At 30.9% G+C, this 12,794-nt stretch overlaps 1 protein-coding gene across 2 annotated transcripts; it reads left to right on the top strand.

The window, feature by feature from the left end:
- The first annotated feature begins 6,727 nt into the window (after positions 1-6,727).
- LOC128983911 (uncharacterized) lies at positions 6,728-12,794 on the top strand. 2 transcript variants are annotated; one of them, XR_008489970.1, is made up of 5 exons: positions 6,728-6,786; positions 7,245-7,482; positions 8,227-8,552; positions 10,954-11,104; positions 12,692-12,794. XR_008489970.1 is itself a non-coding variant. In XM_054403174.1 (5 exons), the coding sequence occupies exons 2-5, from the start codon at positions 7,254-7,256 to the stop codon at positions 12,792-12,794; spliced, it is 804 nt and encodes a 267-aa protein (XP_054259149.1). In that variant the 5' UTR covers positions 6,728-6,786; positions 7,245-7,253. The 2 variants fall into 2 exon arrangements, 1 of the variants encoding a protein (XP_054259149.1); XM_054403174.1 differs by having other exon boundaries at positions 7,245-7,477.

The following is a 12,794-nucleotide window of genomic DNA, read 5'->3' as shown; positions in this document are numbered from 1 at the left end:
ATTTTAAGTAACAAAAAAACTAGCCTAAATCTTTCTTTACATGTAACCTTTTTGACAAAATAATAATGAACCAAATTGTCGTATTAAAAACTAATAGAATATACATTAGATGCACGAGAAAAATGCATAAGAAGTGTATAAAAGTATTACTAGCACATCAAGGGGACTGTAAAACAAAGACCTTATTAGCAATGATAACAAAAAATAAAAATTATTACGAATTCTAGAACTGTTTACATTGTTTTGTTTTGTCCTTACAAAAATTATTCGTTCCCTTACAACAATGAACCATATAACTCCATCCAGAATTGAATCATCAATTCACTACTTTCTATCAGGGCGATCGTTGAGAAACACAACCTTATTTTTAAAGAGGCATAATCTTTTGCGCAATAATCTGAAGCAAGTGTTTTAAAACCGTTTAAAACAAAACATATTCCTGCAAATTTTAAACATCTAAATGTGTTGGTGGTGTTAAAAAGTGGTTGGATGGTGTCATAGCCGGGGACATTTTAGCGAGACGTTAAACGATATCCTTGACTCGCTGGCGAGAGTCCAAACGGCAATCGTCATCACAACACCCTTCTGCCCTTACACGAGGAGAAATAACCACTATCACGAGATTGTTTCGTATTTAAATGTGTTGGTGAATTGGACAAATGTTTGCATTTTAACCAAAACGTTTCATTTAATGTTGGAAGATAATAAAGGTGTATTAAGTATTCTATGGTCTACTAAATAATGGTTTCACTGTGTAAGTGTGATATGTTTGTGGATTAGGAATTCATAAAATCTAAGTAGTTTTTTGCTCACGTAAGATATTAACACTTTTATGGAAACAATGTTTAATATGATTTTAATAATATTCTGTTTTATTATTACTTGCTGTTTATAATTTGCATTACTGTCTGTATCCTTAATTTTTTTGTGGATATTTATTCCAGGTTGGTATTCATTGGCAGACTCTTTAGGACCTCTTGGAACCAAAAAATTGTTTTACGAAATTTGATTATGTCTTCTAAATCACTTTATCTACTTCTAAATCAGTATATCACTTATATTATTTTTATCTGCAAGATAAATAAATACGTATGATAAATTTCTCTTACGTAAGATTTTAGGACTCAGCCGTCCCCAATGTTCCAGGCTAAAGTAGTCTTGAAAATTGTCGAAAATTAGTCGAATGCTCTAATTAACTACAAAGATTTAGATTTTTTTCTGGCGACAAATTTAACATGAGGGTGGAATGTCTAACTGTATCAATAGTCAAGGTTTTAGCAGCATAGACTTTAACAACATTATAAGTAAATACTTATCCTGAAACTTAACGTTCCTAATACAACTATATTTTATTATATTTTATTCTTTTATTTCAATAAGAAAACTGAATGCATCATAAGCTGCAAGGGCATATTATTAAACAATGACATTTGTACTAAACATTTTGTATCCAACTGAAAATAGTACGTTTCCTGCTCTACAAAACACGTCAGACAAGTGCTAAACACTACATACGTCCTGGCACAACTGGTAGAAGCTACAACGTTCTCTGCTAAATTCCACTATAAAGAATGGTTCTGACGTGCTTATAGCGACCCTTTACTATGTGTGGTAGAATATACTTGTACTTATTGTGCATATCTATAGAAACACTTTTCTATAGTATATCCTTCTGGACTATACACATTGGTTACTATTTGTTCAGAATGTTATGCGCTACGGTGAATAAAAGGAGAAAGTAAAACAAGTCTTTCATCCCTACTACATTGGAACAATGTATCGAATAAGCTGATTATAAATTTTTAGAATGATTTTGACAGTGTTAGTGATCACTATTTATTGAAATAAAAATCTAATATATATGTTACAATTGCATTAAAAGTTTGGATACATGGATTCAACCGAACGTAATAATTAATCATTGGAACGAAATACATATTTTATTTGACAACTATTTTTCATAGGTTCAGAGTTGTTTTTTTTTCAATTTTTATAAAGAATAAACGTATATTTATTAAATGTCAATATTTAGTAATCAAACGCATACTAAGTATTTATGGACCATTAGTACACGGCAAAATTTATTATTATACATCTGAATGCGTATATTTTTCATTAAAAATACTACCAATAAACAAAACAAACTGTATTTGTAAATGTTTAGAACAATACATGAGAACATTTGCGCAACACTTTACCTTATAGTTTGATAAATGTGTTGCTTAACTTATATAATTCACCTGTCCTATATAAAGTCATTGGATACCTAAGAAACCTAAATTATATAATTTAATTTGAAATAAATCGTGCCAGTTATTATATGTGAAAGATAAATTCCTATGGCTATTTATGGTTCTTAATACGTCAACTTGGTTTGTTTAACAAAACCAAGTTTCTACTCAAGTTGTCGATTAGTCCAAAACAAAGTGTTGAAGGTAACATTTCACAGCTTCAAATGGGCAATAACGAGGACATTTTATAGCGAGGGGTTTAAACAACGGTATACCTTGGCTATCCAAACCTACTTACTTAACTTACTTGGCCTTTGGCGATGGTCCAAGTAAATGGCAACTGTTTTATAATAACATCTAAAAATTCTCATTATTGAGCAGAAGATATTGTATTAAACTAAGTGTTTTGGCACTTAAATGGCTCAACACAGCATTGACATAGTAGTTGAAGTGATTGGTAAGCCTAAATAAGATCTTAAACAATGTACTCAGTGGGAATAATTTGTCTAGGCTAGGTTAGGTTAGGTTATTTTCAATTTCATTAAACTTGGTACATAAAAGAAGTAGTTAAGGTATGGAGGACTACAATGTGTCCAAACATAAACAGTCTAAACTAACACTTTGCACAACTAAAAGCTCTTAGAATCTCCCAAGCTGAATGCCAAAGTAATAAATGGATAGTACGTGCTTTTAGTGGAAGCAAGTGTTTAAAGGACATATGGATACTGGGTAGCTAGCCTTAAGTAGCTCTATGTACACATAAGGATAGTAAGCTGGTTTATAATAGGATTAAGTATTGTTATCATAGTTTAACCAATGAATAATCTTATTATAAACCAAAAATCTGGGTAAATACTCAGTGGACCTAATTACTATCGATTATGGTAACATATGGAATAATTATAAGTAATATGTTTTTATTTTTTATCAAGCTTTAATCCCGTTTCATTCCTAAAAACCATACTAGTTCGACACATAGGCCTTTTACCAAAAGCTTAAAGATGAATGGTGTATGCTTCGAATTTAATACACATACTTTGAAAACGTGATTTTTTGTTAATTTATATAAAGCTACACTGCTAGACATTAAAAGTGAATTTATTATTCGTTTTGTAACTATAAAAAGTTGATGAAAATATTAGCTATAAACGTAATAGTACAACAAAAGTTTATTATTTTAATTTTGCACAAAACTACTTTGTTTAATGTTTACATAATATCATTACCTAACTTTTACGCCTAACTAAAATGCGATTCATAGTTATTTAAACCAACAAAACGCAATAATTTGTTAGACCTGTGATCAAAAGTACATTTAATAATACTTTGAGTAATTAACTAATTTGATGATAAGATATGGAACTCAATTTGAATCCCTCCCAAGACAGTCTAGTTTTATATTATACTGTGAAGTTTTATCTTTAACTGTATCCTATTCTCAAATTGAATAAAAAAAAGAATGACCCAAATCACAAAAAAAACGTAATTCATAAAAAGTCATGAAATGTATTCGAAAAATTATCAAAGAACTGAAAAACATTCCAACAAGTTTTATGAATAAATTCTGAAACGTGTAAAAATAATGCAGCAAGGCAGAAATTTGGATACAGAAAATCGTTTTCTCTCAAAAACCCAACATGACAGCGTAAGCCTCAATGGTCGGCTGAGTGAACCTCCGATATGCTGTCCAAACCGATGTTTTCTAATCTGCTTTACGTTCTATCTTGACATGGATAGTACACGAACAATAATTTTAAAATTAACTTATTCAAACATTCGACCAGGCTATGTTAAACCCGTTCTAAAAACATTTGACTTTATAATTGGGTTACAGTGTTAAGCTTTGTGAGCTGTAAAACCGATACAATTGATATTCTTAGTAATAGTTTGTGTGTACTGCTAGTTATGTATATAACTTACGTATTACGTACTGTTATGCGTGTAAACTGTTATGCAAAGTTCCCTTTTTAATTGGGTTTCATTGTCAATTTGCTGTTACTAATAAATTTAAACAATTGATTTTTACTGCAATACTCCCGATGTGTCGCCAGTTGAGTGATTTTACATGGTTTTCACGTTGATGCGCGAAAAACGGGTGATTCCCCGGTAAATGTAGGAAGTTTGCCTTTTAACTTCTTTTATGTCTCGTTCTTCTAAAATAAGCGACATTATTTAAATACTATGGTATAATATGTTATGTCTTTAGAAACACAATGCGCTATTTACCACTACATTGATCACGTTGAAACTTAAAATCGAAGTCTCTTACTGATTGTGGATTTCGTGACACTTGGCTGCAGGAACAACTGCCTATTAGACTCGGGATATTACTTTTTAATATTTAGAAATTTGTCATAGTTGTAAAAAATTTACATCTCTGGAAAACGCAGATTAAAATACAGGGTGAACATAAAAGAAGTGAACAACTTTGAACATCAATTTATCGAAAACTACGGGTCCGACATCGCTGCGGTTGGTACCAGTGAGTCGGAAAACACCTTAAGTTTTGTCTCAAACAGCTGATTGCTGTCAACAATACCAAACATGAGACAAAAGATGTTATTTATTGATTTGTTTGAAAATGGTCAATACGCTCTCAGAAAAGTCTTTTTGTGTGTTAGAATTAGAGATAACTCAGTCTGCCACCAGTGTCCACTTGTGACTTTTTTTGTGGGGTATGTGAAAGACAAAGTTTTTGTTCCTCGATCCTTAAGGAGCTCCGAAATCGCATTACTACTGCAGTACAAAGTATCAATCAGACCATTCTTGAAAAAGTTTGGGCAGAATTTAGTTTTAGAATAGATGTGTGTAAAATAAACCGAGGATCTCATATTGAGCACTTGTAATATATAGGAAAAAACTTGAGAATCTTAGCTTTCTAATGGTGTATTTCACTTTCTCCTATGTAGTATAACTTTCCTGTAATCTTTCATTAAAGTTGTTCACTTCTTTTGTGTTCACCCTGTATTATTAAAATTAAAAAAAAAACATACGTTTTTGTTGTAATTACTTAGTGACTAGTACCTGTTAGTATGTTACTATAAAACCTCAGTTAAACATCTTTGAATTTTATTTTTGCACTTTACTGGTGATTCAGTACTTGTAATTTGTAATAACAATACCAAAAAGTTTGAAAAAGACATTTATACAAAGTTGACAGGAATAAATTTAAATCAAGTTACGCAAAGTTAGTAAGGTACAAAAGTGAAGAGATCTCATTAATATTCTATTTGGCTGATTTGCAAAGTAGGTGTTGAAAGTAAAATAAGTATAATTAAGAAACTAAGACAATTTGGCTTTGTAGGTAATCAACTAATAAAAAAAAAACACGTTATTTTCCTTATTATTCTTTTACAAAATTCTTAACTAAAAATTGTGTCAAATCAAAATCAGCTCTACATTGTTAAAGCTTTGATTCTAGAATAGGCCTACATAATCTCAAAAATAGTGCAACTAAACTTAATACAAATTATTATTCTTTTAACAGATAAAATTCTGTTTGAATAGTTTGAACCAGTTATTTAACTAAAGTTTTTGTGGTTAACTATGCCACCCACTAGTATTGCTGATATTAAATATAGTTCTTGGATTAAGTTTCAAACATATTATTTACAATGGGGAAATCAAAGATTATACATTCTTCTAAGGGAACATTCAACATTAGTGATTAATTTACCCGTAAATATATCGTATAGCTAAATTAATGTTATAAATAGTTTATGCAAAGTAACTGATTACAAAATATACGACAAAACAAGTCACGTTTGAAACTAAAGCTGTGCATGTTTAGTAGCTGAACGGTTAGATGTCAAAACTTCCGGCACTTGATATATGACAAATAAATGGGCGAAACGTGCTGTGTTTCCTAGACCTGCTCTGGTTACACGATTGTAGGAATGCACTTTAATGGGACATTACCTTAAATGTTGAATTACCATTTGAACATAACTTAACATTTTTTTCATATGCATATAAATTATTTCAAAATTGTCTACCTACTTTCTACGTATTTAACGTTAAAAAGGGAATAGTTACAATTTAAATGTAAATGGTTGTTCATAACGATCGAATAATAAAACAGATTTTCAGTGTGGAACTATATTCAATTTATCTGTTATCATCCTATAAAACAATACAAAATGCCATTAGAACTGTGTACGTAATAATTTCGCAAAACGTTAAACAACTAGTTCCCCTGTTGAATGAATATATGAATTTAAACCAAAACCTGATGATCTTTAACAAAGTGTAACATTACTTTGAAGCGTTACTGATATTTGATATCAGATAATAAATCAACTTTAAGCACCATGAAACATGATAATGTAGCTCCTTCGTTACATTTACACCACCTCATTAGTACTACACTATCAGTATTATTCTAGTTCCCATTACACTTCATACACTTTACTTATTTTTGGGGTTCAGTGAATGCTGTATTTTATTAATCTAATTAAAGAGCCAGTTACCAGTATTTTCATTAGGTTGTCTTTCTCTTAACTTGTACTCAAAATGTTGTCACAAATAATTCTATGTTGGAGCAAACTATAAAAAGGTAACAGCATTAAAATAAGGTAAAGGTAAAATGTGTTTTTATATTTACTAGTTTCATATTTAGAATATTTTTAGCACTATCACGTCAAAATAGTTTTAACTTCATCTGTAAAACCTATGTATCTATTTAATGAGGCTGTCTTCAAAATTGAAAGACAGTTGTTTTCATACCTTTCACTTTCATCTATTGAGACATATTTTAGGAAAAACAATTATGTTTCCTTAATATATAAAAGGAACTATTCAAACGTATGTTATAATTATAATGACTGATACTTTATTAAAAATAACTATTTTCATAATAAGCCAATGTTACAATAATGCACTTAACTTAGGTTTTTACAACAATTATTTGGTAAGACGGACTAAGTTTTTAAAATATGATATTTAACCCCGAATACTAGTACACCCAAGTCATAAATGTTTGTTGCCATAGTTAATTTGATTCGTGTTTTCTAGGTCCTTACAATGTCTAGGTTCTTAAAGGTTCTAACGAAAGAGCAATGGGGAGGTCTACCTTTAAGGACGGACTTTGAGGATGAGGTTATAACTGAAGTGGAACTCCCGGCAAAATATGTGGTTATTTCAACTACTTGCACTAGGCCATGCGTAGCCCTAGAAGACTGCGCCATTCTTATGAAAAGATATCAGGAATATTTTCATTTCAATGAACATCAAGATGTGCCGTTCAAGTAAGGTAAACACATTCCATGATTGTCCTAACGTCCAATAATTGTTTATCTTGAGAACGAGAAAACATCTGTAGACACCCAAGAATACTCTAGTAAAGAATTAGTATTTTATTTCCATGGCTATTTATACTTAAAAAGGTATAAGCTATCTGCTGACTGCGAAATCTTCCTTTAGTCCTGTATTTCGTCTTAATTTGTCAAAAATGTTTTCATGAATTGGGCTGAAACGTTTTCCTACCTTTTTTACGAAATCTTCATCCACCCACCTTAGTAAATACATTGTCTCAGCCCTCACAAAGCCCCCACAGTTTAGCATGGACGTCTAGTGTTATAAACAGACCCCATGGTTTCATAGTTCTTATTGATCCAATTTCTCCAAATGCAAGTAATTATTAGTGTTTACACATTGAACATTCTAAACAACAGAAGAGTGAGTAGTTAACAAAAAAGTTTAGCTCTTTTACTATGACCTTGGAATTTATTGCTGATCATTCGCCAACCTGCTTTTTTTTGCATTTACAAGTATTCCATCCAAACACAAAGAGCCTAACTCTTGAAATTTGCACCAAACAAAAACTCTACTATCTTTTGCTACACATGTAACTCTAATTACGATTGAACACTTAAAGAATATATACAAACAATATGTCGTTCTTTTAAAATTATTTTAATTTTTAAAGTAATTTTAATGCACAATTTTAACTAGACTAATACCCATTTTTTATGTCAATGCGAAAATTCTTTTACAGTTTTATGGTTGGTCCAAGCAACGTAGTCCTCGAAGGGAGGGGGTGGAAGACGAACTGCATAGAGTTCAAGCAAAAAGACAGGGAAGAAGTACCGGTATGGAATCCGTCGACAGAGACTAGAAAATCCGCTGAAAAAGCCAAAGATGTAATGTTATTGAAGGATTCGTTAGGATTCAAGAAACCTGCGACGAAGCAAGAGAATTTAAATAAAATAATGGAGGAAATAAGGTGGAAAAAGCTTGCAGAAACGCTTGAGACAAGTACAAAAGACAATAACAAGTATTTTGGCAAGACAATCGTTATTGGAATGATCACCGAGGTATTTTGTAAGTAACTGGTTATCCAATTCCATTGCAAGTGATCCAAGATGTCTTGTTTATTAAACACCCTAGGCCATATAAGTTGAAAATACTAACATATTTTTTTTTATGTTTACAATCTTTTGCATCTGTGTATTAACTTGGTAGAGTTATCATTGTAAGAAACATTGATAAAGTGTGTATAACTAGATACAAAAACATAAGGACATAATTGGTTGATAATCATAATATTAATAAAAAGGTTAAATACCTGTAGTACTGTCAGTGATCCTGGAATTTAGGTCAGCGACCCAGGTTTCGAACCTAAAGGTTCATTTTCAAGCAGGTACCAGTTAAAAACACATAATCCTCTTCATAACTGTGGAGAGTCGTTATAACACGTAAGACACGAACACGAAAACACTAAACATTAAACAAAATTGGCCAATTATAATACTGGTACGGTAGCGTGCGTGGTGTAGCCGGCAAAAGATGAGTCATGACCGGCTACACCACGCACGCTACCGTACCAGTATTATAATTGGCCAATTTTGTTTAATGTTTAGTGTTTTCGTGTTCGTGTCTTACGTGTTATAACGACTCTCCACAGTTATGAAGAGGATTATGTGTTTTTAACTGGTACCTGCTTGAAAATGAACCTTTAGGTTCGAAACCTGGGTCGCTGACCTAAATTCCAGGATCACTGACAGTACTACAGGTATTTAACCTTTTTATTAGTAAATTACGTGATCCAGAGGCTAAACATGCTATAATATTAATGGTTAATCTATACAGGGTGATTGATATATGTGTGCCAGCCGTTTTATTCAAAAACTATAAGAGATATCAAAAAAAGTTAAATGGTAAGTGCCTTGGATTTTTTATTTAAAAAATTGTAGTCAAAGTCAAAAAATTTATTTTAGCCGCCATTTTTCCAATATGGCTGCCAACTTTGATTTTTCTTACAGAACACCCTGTATTTTATGATGTATTCTGGTAGAAAAGGTAATTTTAAGACGATTTTATACTTGTGATTTTTTTCATAAACCTTACCGTTTTAAAGATAATAATGGTTAAAGTTTTGAAATTTCTGCATGAGAAAGAGTTTCGATGCCAGCTGTTTTGCTCCAAAACCATTCAAAATTTCACAACTTTAACCATTATTATCTTTGAAACGGTTAGGTTTATGAAAAAAATTACAAGAATAAAATCGTCTTAAAATAACTTTTTCTACCAGAATACATCATAAAATACAGGGTGTTCTATAAGAAAAATCAAAGTTGGCGGCCATATTGGAAAAATGGTGGCTAAAATATTTTTTTGACTGGACTATAATTTTTTTAATAAAAAATCCAAGGCACTTATTATTTAACTTTTTTTTATATCTCTTATAGTTTTCGAATAAAACCGCTGGCACACTTATATCAATCACCATCTATATCTATATATACTTATTTAATACGCAAACAGGTTTTTTGTGACAATTACTCCTCCGAAACTACTTACCCGATTGACATGTTTTTGGTGTCATTGGAAAGAGGGTAACGTGAAGTTGTGCAGGAAACTTTCTTTTTAGGGAAATAATGAGAGATTGAGGCCCTGGAGCCCTTTAAAGTTTCATATTTCTCCATAAGGATAACATGGAGATAATTTTTATTTACAGAAACATATGTTTGTTACTTGAAAATAGTCAAAGTCTACTACATAATGATTGCTGTGTATTATGACTCTTAATGTATACCTACTACATTTCAATCAAGGATTGTGTAACTTAAAGTTTACCCATAATAGATCTTACTACTTTATTTTAATGCTGGGAATAGTAAAATTTAGTGGAGAATAAGTTACCATGATTTAGAAAACTTTACAATAATAATTTATGTATTTAAATCACAAATATTTGACATTATTAATTCATTTGAAACTAAACAGCTGATCGACAAATCAAACAAATCATCTACTTCATGTGAATAATGTTATTACACAAACATAAAATGTTTTAACAATCTTTAACTACCCTATAACCTTGCTCGCTGCCGATAACATACTTGAACTTGAAAACTTATTAATTTACTAAATATAATACACATACAGCTAGAAAATGGCTGGACTGCTTCCCTTCTGAGGCTTCATTATTACTGTTTATTTTTGTTGTCGAGTCAATATATAATACGACGAATTTGTTTTCTAAATTCATGTGTTATTTTGCGGGGCATTGATCCGCACAGGTTCACTAGTTTTAAATTTAAACTCCGTCAATCAACTACAATACTAACCAAAACTTAAAATAAAAAATCGTTTGTCATTACAATACATTAGGTTAATATTAAGCTAGTTGTTATTACTCTGTCCCTGCAAAGTGATCTGTATAAACAATTTTTTCACACGCTTGCATAAAAATCAATGTGCCTTAAGCTTGTAATTTTAGTTTCAGGAAACCCCAGTACAAGGGCGTTGTCATCGGCCTTAAACTTAATCAAATATGGAGTCAGACACAAATACATACAGAGGAAACATCGTATTAAATATAATTTTGACCCCATATATAAAACGGACGAAACAATACCAGAATCTGATATGTAAGTAAATCATGGTACATTGAATATTTAAAAATCAAAATATCAGAATAATAGAAATCACAAAGAATTATTTCTAACATGCTACATGCTGCATCTATGTTATAACAGAACAAAATACCTATTCTAATAACCTTTATATGATACCATACAGTTTAAAATCGGATTTAAAATATTTTATAGCTCAAGCATTGGCTCTGTTTATTGTAAAACTTGTTTTTAAACACATTCTACTGCATTTCTTTTCAATTATAATCATGCATATTTTTAGTTCTTTTCTGATATTACAGCCTCTAACTTAAATGGGTTTTAAATTACAACCCTTGTAATCTATGTGAACTCATTTTGACTCAAAACTTTAAAATAAGTAGTTCTTAAACACTTTGGAGCTAATAAGCTATAAACGGGGTCTCTTAAAAGTGTAAAAGTACTATTTATTTTAAAGCTATGAGTCAAATCATTATTGTGATGAAAGGAATTACTGGCTAAAATAACCTACCTCTGTTCCCTTCATTTGTATTTTCCGTCCTGTAAATCTTTGCTTTATTATGTCATATAATGAAATATTTTGGAAAAAGTACTTTATTATATTCCTGTAATAGCAACTAAGCGTTAAATGAAGATCTTGTTATTTATTTTCGTATATGCTAATCTCTGTGTAGTTTTAGAAAGACTTTGTAGTATCAGAAGGACTTTGTATTATCAGAAAGACTTTGTAGAATCAGAAGACTTTGTAGTATCAGAAAGACTTTGTAGTATCAGAAAGACTTTGTAGTATCAGAAAGACTTTTTAGAATCAGAAGACTTTGTAGTATCAGAAAGACTTTGTATTATCAGAAAGACTTTGTAGTATCAGAAAGACTTTTTAGAATCAGAAGACTTTGTAGTATCAGAAAGACTTTGTATTATCAGAAAGACTTTGTAGAATCAGAAGACTTTGTAGTATCAGAAAGACTTTTTAGAATCAGAAGACTTTGTAGTATCAGAAAGACTTTGTATTATCAGAAAGACTTTGTAGTATCAGAAAGACTTTTTAGAATCAGAAGACTTTGTAGTATCAGAAAGACTTTGTATTATCAGAAAGCCTTTGTAGAATCAGAAGACTTTGTAGTATCAGAAAGACTTTTTAGAATCAGAAGACTTTGTAGTATCAGAAAGACTTTGTATTATCAGAAAGACTTTGTAGAATCAGAAGACTTTGTAGTATCAGAAAGACTTTTTAGAATCAGAAGACTTTGTAGTATCAGAAAGACTTTGTATTATCAGAAAGACTTTGTAGAATCAGAAGACTTTGTAGTATCAGAAAGACTTTGTAGTATCAGAAGACTTTGTAGTATCAAAAAGACTTTGTGGTATCAAAAGAAAGTGCTCGACGTTTATTAATGAAAAGTACATGATCAGATACTTTTTCCTAGCGAATCTTAATATTTGCAGCAAGATGATAAGTGCTAATTTACTATTTACTCATTACATCTTGAAAGAAACGTTAAATTTTTCCATGTTTAAGTGAAGTGCGTTTAATGTGAAGTGTGTTTATGTTACCATTGATTAAAGACAGTTGAAGGTTTGAAAAAAATAATATTGTTTCAGGCCAGTCTTAGGCTTAGGACCAGCTTGGATGACACCTAGAATGTGTAAGATCGAGGAATTTGTAAACTTATTCCAGGAACCAACAATGAAACCAATTAACTAA

This window comes from Macrosteles quadrilineatus, unplaced genomic scaffold, assembly GCF_028750875.1.
Source record: "Macrosteles quadrilineatus isolate MER2022 unplaced genomic scaffold, UCM_ALF_1.0 Scaffold_2__2_contigs__length_208266976, whole genome shotgun sequence".
Lineage (NCBI taxonomy): Eukaryota > Metazoa > Arthropoda > Insecta > Hemiptera > Cicadellidae > Macrosteles > Macrosteles quadrilineatus.
The sequence above is the reverse complement of the archived record's forward strand: the minus strand, read 5'-3'. Positions and strand labels throughout refer to the sequence as shown.

Bases quoted from the DNA above. Each gene is read 5' to 3' on its own strand.
- LOC128983911 (XM_054403174.1), top strand. From the start codon at position 7,254: ATGTCTAGGTTCTTAAAGGTTCTAACGAAAGAGCAATGGGGAGGTCTA. The intron at 8,553-10,953 runs GTAAGTAACTGG...TTGTAATTTTAG, and splicing joins AATGATCACCGAGGTATTTT to TTTCAGGAAACCCCAGTACA. The intron at 11,105-12,691 runs GTAAGTAAATCA...ATATTGTTTCAG, and splicing joins ACAATACCAGAATCTGATAT to GCCAGTCTTAGGCTTAGGAC.